At 36.0% G+C, this 18,676-nt stretch overlaps 1 protein-coding gene across 1 annotated transcript in view; it reads left to right on the top strand.

The window, feature by feature from the left end:
* Positions 1–18,676, top strand: part of IRAG2 (inositol 1,4,5-triphosphate receptor associated 2) — a 79,554-nt gene that overhangs the window by 26,084 nt on the left and 34,794 nt on the right. Inside the window, exons 11-19 of the mRNA XM_090272929.1 lie at positions 177–236; positions 340–404; positions 957–1,056; positions 2,835–2,969; positions 3,715–3,816; positions 4,862–5,025; positions 10,889–11,003; positions 11,420–11,582; positions 18,551–18,612. Coding sequence (XP_090129055.1) covers positions 177–236; positions 340–404; positions 957–1,056; positions 2,835–2,969; positions 3,715–3,816; positions 4,862–5,025; positions 10,889–11,003; positions 11,420–11,582; positions 18,551–18,612 — 966 coding nt within the window. The remainder of the gene's footprint in view (positions 1–176; positions 237–339; positions 405–956; positions 1,057–2,834; positions 2,970–3,714; positions 3,817–4,861; positions 5,026–10,888; positions 11,004–11,419; positions 11,583–18,550; positions 18,613–18,676) is intronic.

Below are 18,676 nucleotides of genomic sequence, written 5' to 3' on the forward strand. Positions count from 1 at the left end.
TGTGGTCTTAATCACAAAAACAGACTGGTTCTGTTTTCATAATGAGATAGATAGGAGATCTTGCCTCATTGGACATTTACAATTCTTCTGTGATGCGGATTGATAGTTATTTTAATGAACATGATTTTGTGGACTAATGCACTTATTAACTACTAATTTTCTCTTCTACTTTTCAGAAGGAGTTGTGTATAGAAGAACTTAAGTCAAACATCATAGACTATGGAAGCATTATAGAGGTATACCATAACAATCTCACAGCTTGCAAGCTGGGGTTGTTAAATGTAAATGTAAATTCCCCACAAAGTAACATGTGCAGCCTCATGTTGTATGTGATTCCAGAATTTACGAGGGGAGAAAAACCAACTGGCTCATGAGTTACAGAACTTGCAACAGGAACTCATCATGTAAGTACACAGCAACCCCTCACCAGCCTTCTCTCACATGTCTCCACCCTACGTCATTGGCCAACTGAGCCATCAGCAGTTCTTGAATGTGCCACGTTCGTTTCTTCTGTACCTTCGTAGGTGGCATTTTCTCTGCTTTTCTCTAACAAAACTGTTTGCAAGTTTTTCATGGCCTTCCATTGTTTTTCTCTTACCTTGAAATTAAAGAAACCCTTTTGAGTGCATGTATGACATGCTGTTCTTACCTCTATTCTTACATGATCTTATATGACAATCATCTATGTTTTTAGTGAAACTTTCTAATTTTTAACTATTGGCTCCAATTCATTTTTTTTTTAATGGCCTATTTGTTTGCAACACCTGTGTTACTAGGCTCTGCAGCTCCTGGAGGTCAGGCACTCAGTCTTGTCTGTGTTCCTAAGTACCTTATACTATCCTTGGTACACATGAGGGCTTACTGATTGGTGATAAACATACCCTATTCTGGTGACTCAAAACATAGCATTGGAGGCACACTTAACCAGATGGGATTACTGCTCTTGTTTTCTCAAGGAATGGGATCCAATTGAACATTAGTGGAGAGTGTAAGAGTGTCATCTCTAAAGGAGAAAAGTCTCTGCATTGTGAACTCATTCTTGCTCAATCTGCAGAGGTAAGTAATTATTATCAAGTGGAAAGCTTTACAGAATAATCACCACATGTGGTAACTTACTATTAAGTGAAGGTTCATAGCTTGCTGAAAAGCACTTCTGACATTTTGAGGGAACCTGCTGATAGTTTTTAGAATCCAAGTCTAAAGGCTCAACCTGGAAAAATGGACCTTTTTCAAGTTATGACTGAAAACTGTAGGGAGGCTCATCCATGGGGTTGTGGAACTGTGCATTCAGTGAATGTAGATCTCAGAAATCTTTATATTCTTGGATTTTTCAGCACAAACTACTTGCATGTTCCCCTGCCTGGGGTCCTAAAGGTAGCAGTAGAGATCCATGAAGTACTTTTCAGTATTTCCCCAACTTCCCACAGTAAATGCATCCACCATGAATCAAGATGCTCAGAAACAGTATGAAATTTAGGGTATAATTGTACCAATCCAATTTAACAATCGTGATTATTACATTCTGAACAGAAATTAGCATTTTATATGTTTTCAGTTAATTGAAAAATGGCAAAATAAATTATTCCTTTCAAAAAGCCCCTCAGGTAAACCCAATTCTTTTCTTTTTCTTTTTTTATTGTTTTTCTATTACAGTTGTCCCATTTTTTCCCCGTTGCTCTCCCCTAGACTCCCTCCCCACCCCCCAACTAGACCCAATTCATTACAATGTGGTAGGAAACAATCAAAAGCCTTCTTGGGGATGAAATATTGGGACCCCCCACTCCCATGCTATATCTCCACTCTTTTATACTTTGCAGTTTTGTGCTTGTTATGTTAGAAAATGCATTATTAGCAAATTGCTTTCTTTTCACCACTTTGATGGTCTCTTTATGTCTGTGGATGGTATCTATGTCAGAATGCCCTCTAGTTGACAGCTGAGATATGACCTTGGAAGGAGAAGAAGAATGTCTTTGGGCACAATGTCGTTTGAACTTCTTCTGCCAAAGATGCAGGGGCAACATATGCTGCCTTCATCTGACTCTGTCTCAGGCAGCCTTGGACATTCTGCTGAGGGAGGGGCTTCTCTGACATTCTGTTTCAAATGCTCATCATTTTCCTGGGTTTTTGACACCAAGCCAAACTGCCAGACTGAATGACATGATGGCCAATCTTCCCTGGCAGTGTGTTTTCATCTTCAGGCTTCTGAGATAATGATACTGTCAGGATGCCAGGGTGTGAAATTCTATACTTCCAAGCAGGGAGGTTCAACAGCTGGCAAAGGTCTGGCTCTGAGGTTAACCCCACTGATGGGTCAAGAAGATTGCCTTTTAATTGGGATCTGAAATAAGAGCCCTCTGACCTCTTTCCAACAGACAGCAGGAAGAAAGTTAAATGTACCGTTGGCATATATCTAAAATATGACAAGAGACAGAGACTTTGAGGGAAGTGTAAGGAATATGCTTTGTGAAACATTATCTGAGACCGTCTTCTATAAATGGAAGGGGAACAAAAGATGCTAGTCTGCTTTCAATGAGCTTTACAGAGCACCCCACGCCCAACATTTTTTTCTGTGAATTTCTTTACTGTCCCTTACAGTCATAAAATTAGACCCATAGCAGTTTACATCACCCACATGTAAATGTTATCTGTGGGTTAAATGAGATTTCCTTAAGAACAAATAAATGGAAAGTTGAAGCCACACTAGAGAGAAAATGTAAACAGTTTTTTGGGGGAATATAGGTGGATTCCATAAGACTATTATTTTCATGAAATAAAAATAACAAATGTTCATCATTAGAATGATAGAATTGTGAACATTTTGGTAATTGTTTCAGAACACTGACACTGAGTGTCAGTGCAATTTAATCAGCTTCTCATCTCTGGACACAATGATGGACCAAGTAATGCTGCTGTTACTGAGAGAGCTTGAACAACAGGGAGTGGAATTCACAGCTATTCTTCAGAAGCTGGTATAGTATAGCACATGCCTCTTGTGGTTCACTAGCTAGGAATGTCTGCAGATAGCTGACCTACAGTCTGTTTGCAGAGCACAAGCATATGTGTGTGTTGTTAAGCCCCAAATTAATCCTACTGTGGAAGAGAAGCATTTTCTCAAACGTTCCTGAAATTGATCTAGTTCTGAGTCAATCAGGACTAACAAGTTGGCCATTAGATATGGATTGCCTGAGCATAGTTTTTCTACAGACTAATCTTTGGTATCAAAGGGCTGAAGACATGACATCTATTGAACAGTTCCCTTCTAGCTAATGGCTAGTATCTCTTTCTTCATTGTGATATTTTACTGGAAACTCTAGATGGTCAGAGAAAGCAGAGAATCTTCATGTTGGTATTTCCAATTCCTTTCACAGTTCATAGCATCTATAGTAGGTAGTTAGTTTAATGAATGAAAAAATCTATTAAAATGCTTGTTTCCTTCATTTCAGCAGAATGAAAATAGGTAGGTTTTGTTCTGGAAAACGATTCTATCTGTGTGTAGTCAGCATGTATAGAGAACCTGACGAGACTTAGCATCTACAGATGGCAACATCCTGGGAGAAAGGCAAGTCACTGGGTGGCATTAGTTGAGAAGGAACTTTCTCTGGTGTCTCCTTGAATTACCTTCATAGTAGAACTTTACTTCTTATATAATGGCATATGTAATAGCATATGTCTTTTACCTGAATTCCTAGTTGAAGACATCAAACTCTTTTTCAGCATAAAGAAGTTTCAGAAGTGGAAACCCTCATTGATACCTCTCTACAGTGGGTAACTAATACAGAAAATACTGTGGAAGAAAAGGGGGAGAACAAGCTTACTGTAAGTACTCTGTATTTTGATATTTTTCCTGGTTTTCTTTCTACTTTTGAAAACCAGGTAATACTTATATACAGTACCATTTCTAAGGAATTATTGTAGTCTTCTGCTATCTTATTGTGATGATGTGTAGAGTGTGTTTCTGGGGATGTGTACAAATGTGCGTGTGTGGGTGAAAGTGAGTTTGAGGGTTAGGATAAGTTCTTTAATGTGAGGATGAGGAAGGAGTAAAAGTGAGTGAGTGTGAGGATATGTGTTATGTGTCGGAGAAGCAGAGAATACATAAGTTGATTTAATATAAGAGTACATTTTGTTTGAATCCTTGTGTAAACTGGCTAGTCTACGCCAGTTAAAATTGGCCTATTAAAATTCTCTGACTTTGGTGGAATGGTCATGTGGAAAAGACTCTTATTCCTGAGACTCTAATGTTTTATTATCCCAGAAATTTGCAGAACATTGGAAAAACATGAACTTCCTAGGTAACTATTTCCAGATTTGTTAGAAAATAACCATATAAAAAGAAATCTCTTTAATTTATCCATCATTTAATATCTCTACTTCTTGATTGCCAGATGACTTAATGTTCATCAGCTTCTAAGTTAAGCTAAAGCAAGAAGGAAAGTCTGAAAACTCTGAAATGTTAATATCAATCTCTTTCCAAAACTAACCTTTTTTTAAAAGTTGCTTTTGAATATGCTAATCAACAGATACTAATTTTATTGCATTTTCTTGTCCCATCCTATTCTAAAGCAATTGTAATGATTGGTAGAAAGGTCAGGGACCCACGATCTTAAGTAAAAGACATGAAATTCAGTTCTAGGTACTTGATAAGTAACTGATATGTACTTGTTAAACTGAGATAATCAACCTAAAGAATAATTGGTCTTTGGGCAATTGAGAATTAGTATGTGTTCAATTAGAACTTTAGGGTCCAATAACAGTAAATACTATTGAGAGGGAAATGACCACAGCATTTCATATTGCCTCTGTCATGTTTATATTTAACACTGGAATAGTGAAGCTTGTGTTATGATTTTTTTCCTTGTAGGAATTCAAATATGCCATGGAAGAAAAACTAAATCTTTGCATCTTAATACAAAACAGCTTGGGAAACCACAAAGAATCTCTTGATAAAGAATTTGTCAAATTGATAGAGATATTGAAGAGATTCAGACTGGAATATTTTTATTTCAGAAAAGAATATCTTTCCAGGTGACAATCATTTATATATAAGAAACCCATGCTTTATAAACATGATATGTTTGTGATTGTACTGTGGCCTTTAGTTTATTTTTTTCCAAGTTGTATATATATTGATTTCAGATGACACTTTTTCAGATAGGACATTTTGTCTAACAATCTTGAATTGTGACATAGTGTGAAATTGACTTATGTATTCAAAATTGCAATTATTGAACTTTAAAATCTGTCAAAGCCAGTTTAATGTTATTTTCTCCAGAAAAAAAAATTGGAATTACAAACTGTAGAATTCTTTTAAACACAGAGGCCTTAAACCTCATCTTTCACATAAAGCAGAGACATACGAATGTAGAGTGAATTGATTAAGACCTGAGAGTTAATGGAAAATCTACAGATAGATCTATTAATGGAAGAATTTGATGCTGAGTCTGTGGACCCCTATCCCATAAGGCTTCATGGTCCACCTGAGCGTACAATGCATCACATTAGGTACTAGTTAATTGAATTTCAAGTGAAAAAAATGCCATAGGGAATAGAGGACTCTCAATGTAAAATAATTTATCATCTCATGCTTCCTCTTACTTTAATTCTTGTGATCATGGGAAAATTCTTGAAATCTGTATACTTTGTAAACCACATGTACTAAGCAAGGGCAGTGGGCCTCCATGTATATAGCTCCTAGTACCATACTAAGTGTTCTCTTAAGAACTGCTTTTTGAATAAATGAATGAACATGGGTGTATATTGAATTTTAATAAAGTAAATGTAAAAATGTCATTAGAGACCAAGGTTGCTTTAAAAAAAGCCAGGAAAAAACTATTTTATTCCTCCCAAATAAGGAAACTAAATGCCAAAAATAAGTTAATACCAGAAGGAGCTCTCAAGAAAATAATCTTCTGCTTTTTCTAAGAAGCCAGGAGCCCAGACTTCCCTTAGTGGTAATGTTGTGGGTTAAGTGGATATGCAGCTTCCTTACAGATTCCTCTCCACAAAAGGGAGCATTGAAATTCTTCTATTTAGCAACAAAGAACTATTTGGAGAGATGCCTGCACTAGAGTCATGTTGAGTAAGTGAATCTTCTGTATTATCTACTAGACACACAAGAAACCCAGTTATATAATAGTAGGTGCAATTTGTTCAGACCTTACTGTATTGAATGTAGTGCTAAGAATTTGACATACATTTATATCCAGAGAGGCTCAAAAACTTCTCAAGGGCACCCAAGTAGGATTAAATGACGGCTGAAATCAGATCTAGATGTGTTTGACCTCAAAACCTATGTCCTTGCAACTATTAATCCCCTACTACCTATTTGTTAAAATCTGACATAATATTCATTAAAATATTCTAGAAGCCTAGCAATGGACAAAATACTGCTTTTCAGTGTAAGAGTTGTTTAGCCCCTGACTTCTATACATAATTTAAAACAGACAAAAACATATAGAGGCTACACACGAAATGATTTGGCTATGGGTTTTAACTGTGTATGAGAAAATTAGTGGAGCATTATTTTGTGGTAATGAAAGAATTCTATGTTTAGATGAGGTAGAGAATATTTATTAAAGGCAACTTTAGGGGCTTTAAGCTTAGGAGGAGAAGGCTTCCATTTTGACACAATAGGTTCCAGAGCTGAGGAATGGAAAGAATTGAACAAGTCAAGGGGAGGCAGTGAAAGAAAAACTACAGACCAATGTCCCTGATAAATACAGATGCAAAAATCCTCAACAAAATACTGGCAAACCAATCTCAACAGCACATTAAAAAGGATATTATGCACCGTGACTGAGATTTATCTCTTGAATTCAAGAATGGTTCAACATACACAAATCAATTAATGTGACACAACACATTAACAAAATGAAGGATAAATATCAAAAGAGCACCTAAATTGATACAGAAAAACACTTAACAAGATTCAACACCCTTCTATAATTAAAAGTATTCAAAAACTTAGAAGTATAAAAATACCAGTTCATCATAACAGTGGCTATGTATAAAAATCCCACAGCTTTTTATATAACATCATACTCAATGGTGAAAGACTGAAAGCCTTGCCTCTAAGTTCAGAAACAAGGCAAGCAGGACCACTCTCACCACTTATATACTACATGGTACTGGAAGCCCTAGCTAGAGCAATTAAACAAGAAAAAGAAATAGAGGGCATCCACATTAGAAAGGAAGAAGTAAACTCATCTCTTTTGCAGATGACATCATTTTATATACAGAAAACCCTAAAGACTGCACAAAAAGCTGTTAGAACTAAGAAACAAATTTAGCAATATTGTAGCCTACAAAATCAACATACAAAAGAAATCAGTTCCATTTCTATAAACTAATAATAAACTAGCTGAAAAGGAACCTGAGAAAGAAATCCCATTTTAAATTGCACCAAAATAATAAAATATTTAAGAATAAGCTTAACTAAGGAGGTGAAGACTTGTATACTGAAAACTACAAAACATTGCTGAAAGAAATTAGAGAAGATGCAAATAAATGGAAGGACATTTTATGTTCATTGACTTGAAGACCTAAAACAGTTAAAATGTTCCTACTACCCAAAGCGACCTACAGATTCAATGTAATCCCTATCAAAATCCTAATGGCATTTTTTAAAGTTAAAGAGAAAAACAATCCTAATGTTCATATGGAACCACAAATCACCTGAAATAGCCAAAACAATCTTGAGAAAGAACAAAGCTAAAGGAAGCTCACTTCCTGATTTCAAAATGTTTTATAAAGCTACAGTAATCAAAACAGTATGGTACTTGTCTAAAGACAGATGTATAGACAGACATATAGACCAATATAAAAGAATGAAGCAACCCATGCATATGTGAACTCTGACTGGTGTGCCAAAGACACACAATGTAAGACAATAGTCTTTTCAACAATTGGTGTTGGAAAAATTAGATATCCACATGCAAAAGAATGAAGTTGAACACAATCTATACTACATACAAAAATCAACTCAAAATGGAGTGAAGACTTAAGCACAAGGCCTAAAATTGTAAAGCTCCTAGAAGAAAAATTGGGAAAAAACTTCATGACATTGGTCTTGCCAATGATTTCTTGTATATGACACTAAAAAGCACAAGCAACAAAATAAAAAAATAAACAAGTGGGTCTATATCAGACTAAAAACCTTCTGCATAGAAAAAGGAATTAACAGAGTAAAAAGCTAACCTGTGGAATGAGAAAATATGTCACAAACCATATATATGATAAGGGGTTAATATTCAAAATATATGAGGAACTTCCACAATTCAATAACAAAAAAGAATAACCCAGTTTGAAAATTGGCAGAGGACCTGAATAAACCTTTATTCAGAGGCCACACAGATGGCCAATAGACATACGAAAAGTTTCTCAATGTCACTAATCATCAGAGAAACGCAAATAAAAATTGCAATGAGATATCACTTCATACCTGTCAGATTGACTATCAATAAATCAACAAACAATAAGTACTACAGAGGATGTGGAGAGAAGGGAAATTTGCACACTGTTGGTAAGATTGTAAATTAGTGCAGCCGCTATGGAAAACAGTATGGGGATTCCTCAAAAAATTTAAAGTGGAACTGCCTTATGATCCAGCAATTCCACTTCTGGGTATATATAAAAATTTTTTTAAAAAAACCACTAAATGAAAAAGATATATGCACCCCTATATATTGCAGCATTACTAGTAATAGCTAAGATATGGAAGCAACACAGATGTTCACCAATAGATGAATGGATAAAGAAGATGTAATATATATTTTAATTATGAATATATGAACATTATTTTATATGTGACTATTCTTGCCATTTTTGACAACATGGATGGGCTGAGAGGGCATTGTGCTAAATGAAGTAAGTCAGACAAAGACAGATATTATATGATATCACTTATTAAGTGAAATCTAAAACAAAACAAAACAAAATACAGATAGATCCACAGATATAGAGAAAAAGCTGATCATTACCAAAGTCGGGGGAGAAGTGGATGGAAATTTTTAAAATGCCTTGTCAAAAAAAATTAGCTGAGTACTTAAATAGGCATTTTTCTAAAGAAAGTATACAGCTGGCTAAGAGGTATATGCAAAGATGCTCAGAATCACTATTCATCAGGGAACTGCAAATAAAAACCACAATGAGTCATTCACAATGATGAATAAATCGCACGGGTTAGGAAGGGTATTATTAAAAAAAGAAAAATAAAAGATACCAAGTGTTGTCAAGAATGTGGAGAAATCTCAACTCTTGTATGCTGTTAGTGAGAACGTAAAATGATACAACTGCTATGTGGAAACAGTATGGAAGTTCCTTAAAAAATTAAAAACAAAGCTGCCATACAATCCATCAATCACTCTTCTGGGTATATATCCAAAAGAATTCAAGGCAGAATTTCAAAGAGATATTTACACACCCACGTTCACTACAGCAGTATTCAGTATAGCCAAGGTGTGGAAACAGCCTAAATGTTCATCAGTGGATGAATTAATAAAGAAATGTGGTATATACATACAATGAAATATTATTCAGCCTTAAAAAAGAAGAAACTTTTGCCACATATGGCAACATGGATGAATCTAGAAGACACTATGATAAGTGAAATAAATCACTTGGAATGAGGTGTTACAAATTATCAAACTCAGAAACAGATAGTGGAATGGTGGTTTCCAGGGGAGAAAGAAATGGGGAGCTGCAAATTCTTCAACAGGTATAAAATGTTAGTTACACAGAATAAATAAGTTCTAGACATCTGCCGTACAACATGTGCATATAGTTAACACTGTTCTATATACTTAAAAATGCATTAAGAGGGTAGATCTCATTTTAAATGTTCTCACTACAATTTAAGAAAAGAAAAATCTGACTAAGCTCTTGAACAATCTTAGTAGAATATGTGTTCAGACAGTTTTAATTTTGTTAAGGTTTTGTTTGCTGGTAAAGCATTCTGTAAGACCATCCTTGTCTCTCAAGTCATCCTTTTTGTAATCAGGGCAGGATTTATGACAATGTACAACGGGGTTCTGAGTGTGTTAATATCTGAGAGACAAACAGAAGGCCTAACCTTACAATGTTTTCCTCACTGCTTTGAATCTCCCTATGTTCATCATTCCTTTTAGCTAAGGTTCTTATTCAGGTCAAGTTGTCTCCAGATAATAATTGATATATTATTACATAGCATAGTTCAAATAATTTCATCAGCTATCAGAGAGTGGATGCATTTTTATATACTTTGAGAATTAGTCAGATCCAAAGGAGAGGTAACAGAACAACACTAAGACATTTGGGGTGAGGAAGAAAGAGAAGAGGAGGTCTCCAGAAAGAGAAGACACAGGAAATACTCACAGGTAGCTTTTATCTGTGCTTGGGAGCAGCCAATCCTTTTCTCATGGACATATTTCTATCTTGATTGACAACTTTTAAGAAGAAAGGACAAGGTCATGAAAAAAAAGCTCTTGTTTCATTTTCTTCCTCCCTCACTTTTGCTTTTCTTTCTTTCTTTTTCTGAAAAAGGTACCTGTCCTATGTAAATATGGCACTTGTCATGATGATCTCATGTATTAGCTCCATCCTTTAAGCAATTGGCACCGACGCAAAGTGCTAGGAATGTAGCTTGTGGGGAACTGAATATTCCAATGTAAAATTAGGAAACTAAATGTCCTTATCTGTAAAGTGAGGGCGTCAGGCTAAGTGATCAATATGACTTATTTAATTAAAGTTCTATATTGGTGTAGCATTTATGTTTGTAAACACTCTCACTTTTTCCTCTGATCTCTGAGGAAGTGTATGAGGTCTGAATTTGTCACAACTTCCCAGGGGTTACTTAGTTGAAATGTCACTGACAGCTTGTGGTTTGGGCTTTTTTTTTTTTTTTAAACTCCAGGCAAAAACAACTAGAAGCCATTAACCGACTGCAAGAAGATGCTGTCAACCAGGAAGCCACCCTCAGGAAGAAGGTCCAAGAAGCCAGCCAATGGCAGAAGGATGCAGAGGAGCAGGTAGGGCAGCCTCTGACTACATTATAGTTAGGGGGAGGCTCCTCAGATGTCCTTAAAACCATCAAGTAAAAATGGAGAAGGAACAAAAAAAAAAAAAAAAAAAACCAAAGAGGAACTGTGAAGTTCAGTGCCTCAAGACTAGCAGTGAGCAGAGGAAGTAAAGGGGGCGTTGTAAAAGAGGCGGTGTCAACGCTGCAGAAAGAGGCAACTTGACATATCAAGACGCTTAGGACTGTGATAGAGCTCGGGCTCCTGAAGCCCATGCAAACACAGAATTGCAGAAGTTCAGTAGCGGCTTATCACTTCCCTGAGAAGAAAAGCACATTTTCAGTTTCCTGTGCATAACAGTGAGTGCGCTCAATTGCTTTCTTTCCTGGCCACACTGCGAAAATCCAGTATTAACTGTACACCTCCAGGTTGAGGATCGAGATAGCACAGCCCACTCTGCCAGTGAAAAAGCTAAATCTTTGCTGCATAAATTAGAGGAAGCAATTTCGGAACAACTGAGTCTCCAGACTATAAATACTGAGCTAGTGAACACTTGCCAGACACTGGAACAGAAGACAAGAAAACTGAAAAGTGAGTAGCAAATATTTGTTATGTCTCAATATTGTCCATTCTGAGATATGGCAAGAGGACTGCAGCCATTTTTAAAGATTACAGCTGTTGTATTAAGACATTTATGACAATGAAATCATTCCAGAAGGTAGTATTGTGGGCTTTCAGAGAGGTTTGCCTAGTAGCTAAGTAGATTGATTTAACCACTGACTTTCCTTTTGGTTGCTTATTACAAGTTAGATTTGTCCATGACTGTTATTTCTTTAAACATTAAATAAAACTTCTCAGTATCTGTAAAAATAAACAAGAAAAAAAATATCTTGTTCGCATGGGATATTTGAGCCTGAAAATGTTTTCTTATTTTACCCTGATTGTGTTAGCTAGTTTGTATCCATCATACGGTAGAAAGGACCCTGCCTCTCTATTTTCTTTTAAGTAATAATCTTAGAGCTGGGAAAAATACTTAAGAATTTAATGTGTATCAATATATTAAATATATGTGAAAATGTTTTTCAGATGTGTTAAGTATATATTTTGCTTTACAAATTAGAATATTTTTCATATTACCTAAAAGTGGGTGTTTACTAAGGATTTAGGTGAGAAGACAACTGTCAAATTACAGATGTTAGATTATTTATAAGCTTATTTTATTCTAGAACCATAAAAAATAAAGCTTATTTATCTGGTCATTTATCAGACAACTGCTTTTGTTCAGCCAGCTTCTTGCTCTAGCAGAATAAATGTTCTTTTAATAGAAAGCTACTGGTTTAGATAATAAACAACTAAATATAAGGTTAAGGCAAGCTAGATATGAAATTCTTCAGACATGTGTTTGTTTGGTATTTATTGTACCCTTCCTAGTGATACCTGAGAAAGCTGTTTAAGTGTTTAAAGAACCTGGCTAGTTCTAAAATAGCAGTGGTTATTCAACACTGTATTATTTTTTTTTAAATCTTGTAGAACTTGCTAACTTTTAATAACTATAAATATTGGATTACTATGTTTCACTCTGACACACAATGTAAGGCATACTTTAAATTACATAACCAATGTATTATTTTATTATTGCTCAGAGGGCCTTAGAGAAGGTTCCCTTTGTTCGTTTTGAGACATGAATAAAAACTAAATTTGGTTTATGATGTGTTTTCTTTGGACACTGTGCTTAGAGGACTAGTTTTTTGGCCCAATTCTATTTATATTTTGATTAAATCAATATTATATCCCTCATAGTTTTATAAGATGAATAATTTATCTCTACTCCCCACCCCCAATGGTTTCTTCTCTGAAGAGTCCACTTTCATAACATATCCCAAAATGTACATTACTGATATTATGAATTTTCTATTGTCTTCCTAGTTTTTCCTCAGAAGATAATTGGCCTATTATTAAAAAGATTAAAATATGTAACCCAGTTGCCCTGGGTTGAATGTATGTATTTTGTTTTCTGGCTGGATAAGGTAGGGCAGATGCCTCCTCTCTATCCCGAGTTGCTCACACACTGTCTGGCTTTACAAACTCCTGTACATACTTGTATCTTTTGCTACATAAAGAAGATGAACATGTCAAGCTTATTCTCTTACAACCATTTGCTTCTGAAGATCTTCCTAATAATTTTCTTAAAAATCAACCTTTGCAAGAAGAAGGGAAAGTTAGGTAGCAGTTGGACGTGTTCTACCTAGCAGACTTTCCGGATAGACTGTGAATAAAGGTCACTGGGAGAAGACAGTTATCACACAAACATCCTGGCACATTCAACCATGACTACTGCCACCACATGCTGCATGAGTTCTGAGTCAGACGTTTGAATTCTGAGTCAGAAAATAGAAATACTTAAATCCATGTAGTTCTTCTGAAACTTTCTGGTTAGCTTACTATGTTCATTAAGTATTTAAGGCAATTACTTTCTGCTGCATCTAAGAAAGGCTCACTGGCAAATTGCGTGGGGATGTAGTTGTTTTGTTCAAATGTCTGGGCCAATGACAGTGTTCACAAACTTGAAGTAGGGAGTTGTTTAGGGCATTTGAGTAGAAATTCAGAACTTAATGCTGAATAAATAATATTGTTCAAGTTTTCAATGGCCACCAGGGCTGGACTGATTTGTGATATGATGTATTTACATGCTTGCCTCCATGAAATGTGCATTAGAACTGCTAAAGTTCTTGAATGGTTACTACATATTTCCTTTCTCCTGCTTCTTACCTTCTAAGTATCTTGTTAACAAAGGCAATACCAGATGTATAAATCAATGTTTGCTTTAAAAAGGGATTAAAAATAAAACTTTTAGTTCTAGGGTGAACCTAATGAACATGAAACATACACTAATTGATCTAATCCAAACTATAACCCCTTTAATATTCATACTTTTTTTGGGTCTGTTTGATATGATATTATCATTGAGTCATTCCTTTAAAAACAATGAGGGAATTACCTTTAGAAACTACTAATATTTCCTTGGGGAGAGAGCCTGAGAGGCTTCTGTAATCGGAACTCCTTATATGAACCTAGTATCTATATATGAACTTTCTAGCTGAGAGAAGGCTTTCATCTAGATGACCTCACTGGAAACTCTTCTAGCTTGCTATTCTTAGCATGGAGGTCATGTGATATAGGACAGACAACACCTTAACAGCTCTGAGGATGGATGCAAGGTGAGAGCCACGTGTCCTGAACAGTCAGTACACAAGAGGGAAAGGAGACAAGAGAGGCGTATTCAGGTGGTTGAGACTATTCAAGATAGATGTTGAAGTGAGGACCAAGGAGAAAACCAAAGACCAACATAACTTGCTCAATACCTCTGATGGGATGGGGGCCTAAATTTTCCCAAATGATGGATGAAGGTATGGATGAAACCATCTAAGAGGCAGTATAGCTTAATGATTAAGAGCATGGGATTTGAAGTTAAACCTATGTTCTGATTCTAAGTCTGCAAAAGAGAAACTGGATATAGTTGGGCAAATCACTTTGCCTCTCTAAAGCTCAGTATCCTCTTCTAGAAACTTCAGTCATTGTTACTCTATAAAAAAACATGACAAATGCAAAACAATGCTTGGCCATACTTGGTACATTCAGTCTGTTCTGCTAGAGTATGTTTCCAACACATGAATTGTGTCATTCATCATTGGCAAATGGGTAATGACATGTCAGTTTCATATGGAAGTTAGATTGTTTTATTCACGATTTTCCTGTGAATAGAATCTGGTTGGAAGGAGTAGAACTATAACCTTCATTGGCTACTGACAGGCAGCAGAGCACTTTTAGCTGTGCTTTAAGAAAATTAAAAACAAGGGTCTGCACTTGGGCCTTGCTCCCCAGAGAAGCAGTGCCCAGCCTCGCGGGGCTCTGGCTTGTGGCGACTGTACTGCCTCCTGCATTCACTGCAGCAGCCCAGCTGCCTTAGAGTCCCACTTGCTGTCTGCATTTTCTCAGCACCCAACCAGCACCTTCCAGTTCAAGGGTCAACAACATTTACACTCTACTGGTTTTGTATATTTCTAGTTTCCTGTGAGGTAGCCGTTAGCCATTTCAACATGCATGTCTCGGTGATCAGGTTATCTTCCTAGGTGCTAATAATTTAATAACTGGGTTTATTAGTGCTCTGGTGTCTACCTAAGTCTATTTAAGTCATAAGCACCACTATTTTTGTTCTTGTCATAGTTTTTAAATTATTTTTATTGATGGAAATTAACATATCATAAAACATACTGTTCCACTGATCCAACAAATATACATTGAAACACAGAACTTCTATAACCGCAGAAATTGCCCTTATGCTCTTTCCCCATCCTTCCCTCTTCCCCACCTGTACCACAAGGAGCAACCACTCTGATCTCTAACATGGATGGTTTAGTTTAGCCTGTTTTATAATTGAGTTATACAGTATATACTCTGTGCCTGCGCGTCTTCTTTCCCTCAGCACAGTGTTATCTATGTTGTGTTTGTCAGTGGTATGCCCTTTTCATGGCTGAGTTGTATTCCTTTACTTGAATCTTTCATAATTTGGTTCTCTTTTTCCCTATTGGACATCTAAATGATATACAGTTTGGGGTTGTTATAGAGAAAGCTGCTATAAATATCTGTGTATGAGTCTTTGTGTGGACATTCATTTTTATTTAACCTAGGATAAATCTCTAGGAGCAGAGTTGTTAGATCCTTGTGTAGTTGTAACTAACTTTTTAGGAAAATGCCAAGCAGTTTTCCAGTGTTTGTAGCACTTCAGACTCCTGCCAGCAATGTGTGGGAGTTCCAGGTGCCCCACCATTCCAACATTCAGTGGAGTGAATCAAAAGGTTGACATTTTCACCACTCTTCTGAGTATCTCATGATTTTCATTTGTTGGGCTGATCGGCTATATCTTCTTTGTGAATTATCTAAGTCTTTTGCCCATTTTCAAAGTAGGACATTTATCCTTTTTTAAAATTATTGTTACAGGATTTCTTTACATAATTTGTATGCAAGTCCTTTAACACAGCAGCCCCTAACTTTTTTGGCACCAGGGACCGGTTTTGTGGAAGATGATTTTTCCTCAGGCCGGGGTGTAGGGGTTGGTTTCTGGATGATTCAATCACATTACATTCAAGCTCACCTCCTGCTGTGTGGCCTGGTACTGATCTGTGACCAGGAGGTTGGGGACCCTCCTTTAACAGATATATGGCTTGTGAATTACATTCTCTGTCTTTGGTTTTCAGTGAACCCTGATATTTTTAGTGCACAATTTTATACAACATAAAGTAACACATATATTTTGTTATAAAAATCCATACTCCCTAATAGTCAACCATCATTTGATAGCTAAAGTTATTATAGCTCTAATAGAACTTGGTTTTGATTTTCAACAGTCAGTTGTGGGTCTGTGCATGAAAGTCTCATTGCACAGTCATTTGGAAAACTGCTTTATCTCAGCTTCCTTCAAAGGCAATGTATCTAAGACACCTGGTCCCATCCTACATCACAGATGGCCACAGCAGGAGATACAGTGGCTTTTTTTTTTTTCTTCTATGTGAAACCTAAATGTCCTAGAGATGTGGCACGTCTAGCTCCAAGCCCATAAAAAAGAATGCAAAGGTAAATGCAAATTATAGTCATAAGCCAGCTTATTTTGCCTTATGAAACATATGGAAATAGTTGCTACACATTGCACAAAACATCTGTTGAAATAAGGTTTACAATTTGAATGTTTTAAGATGGACTGTTTCTAAAACCCAAGATTGCCTCGTAGGAAAGTAGATGGGTAATTTAGACAGTCTTATACTAACTCATTATTTCTTCTGAAACACAAGCTTAATTTGGAAATTTAGAGAAGTGTTAGACAACCTTCAGAAACATGTTTCTGGCCACGTTTGAAAGCTTTGATTGCTGTTGATTAGACGAGGGTCAGGAGGAGGATAGGAGCTTATTTCTTAATACAGTTACCATAGAGAATTTTTTTAAATTGAATCTTTATTAGAGGTATAAGTATTAAGAATTTTTAAAAAACATATTACTTAACTTCATTTAAATATTTTAAAAATATATGTACTTTCCTCTTAGTGGAGCTAGTAACACTATCTCAAGCTTGGTTGAGAAATATTTTTACAAAAAAATATTCTTACAAAATAGAATTTTACATGGGTAAACTTCCACATAATTGAAGATTTTAAGGCCTTTTTCCTGAAAAATTCAAATTAGAATATATATTTATTTTCACATATATTAACATTTTTTCATGGCTCAGAATTTCTTCAAGTTATTGAGATTTTGTACTGTTGATATTTAATTTAAGAAGCACTAGAATTCTGTATGGTTTGGACACCAGAGTATCTGCTGTTAATTTTCCTGGCTGTTAGTGATGAAAAAAAAAAAAAAAAAATTGTGGCAGCTATTAATATGCCTCCATCTAGCAGAGCTTCATACCCTCATTTTAGTTTTGCTTTTAATCATCTGTGGCTGAGAAAACAGTCAGCTTGTGAGAATTATGTATAAATTCAGAGTCCACTTTCTGAGTGGAAGTGTGAGAATTTCTCACGTGAAGAAAGGGCATGGATATCAACATCTATTTTGGTGGTCCAAAAGCTTTGGGCCTTTTTTCTGGTTCTTGACTATGTTTCAAAAGTATGGGCTGTCAAATAAGTAATATGTTACTATGTAGCTTGAAGAATTAAACAGATATTATTTTCCCATTTCCATTATACCCAAGGTGAGAATTTGAAAGTTACTGGGAAGCAGATTTTAGTGAAGTATATCTCACATATTTTAATTTTCACAAAAGAGTATAGTGAATTAAGAACCATCCTATGAGTCTGATATCAGCTCGATGAATAACCAGTTATCATTTAAATCCACTGGGCGTCAGTGTGGTTGCGCTCTCAGGCTGCTTGTAGGATTCTGGGATTTTTAAGCCTCTAATTCTAGGGCCTCCCATCCTTGTAGCTCAAGCAGAGACTTATCAGAGAGACAATTTCCACATTGGTAGGGATAGAGTAAATGACCTCAAAGGTGAATTCCCATTTTAAGATTGGATAATTATGATTTAGTTCTAGAAGACAATTCACTTGCATCTATAAAGGTTAAGTTTAAATGCTCAAGGGTGGTAAATCGTTTTGCCTCTCCAGCCTGCTTTGTTCTTCTGCTTCTTTGTTTTTACAAGTCCTGAGTTGAGAATGCCTGTCTCAAAGATCATTGTTTTCTTTCTCCTCTCCTCAGGCCCCAAACATAAAGCTGTTAAAAGTTGACAAAATGCCCTGGCTGGTGTGGCTCAGTGGATTGAGTGCCAGCCTGTGAACCAAAGGGCCGGCGGTTTGATTCCCAGTCAGGGAACATACCTGGCTGTGGGCCAGGTCCCCAGTTGAGGATGCACAAGAAGGAAGCACACATCGATGCTTCTCACCCTCTCTTTCTCCCTCCTTTCCCCTTGCTCTAAAAATAAATAAATTAAAATTTTTTTTTTAAGTTTATGAAGTGAATTAAGGTAAAAGGAATTTTCATATTAAGCTGATTACAAATTCTCTTTACAGCGACAATCAAGTCATTAAGAAAGAAATTAATTAAAGGACGACCCCATGGCTTGCTGTTTCAGGTAAAAAAAGAAAAAAAAAAAAAAATATATATATATATATATATTATGTTTAGTGTGAGCATGT

This window comes from Furipterus horrens, unplaced genomic scaffold, assembly GCF_987537825.1.
Source record: "Furipterus horrens unplaced genomic scaffold, mFurHor1.1.pri manual_scaffold_4, whole genome shotgun sequence".
Classification (NCBI taxonomy): domain Eukaryota; kingdom Metazoa; phylum Chordata; class Mammalia; order Chiroptera; family Furipteridae; genus Furipterus; species Furipterus horrens.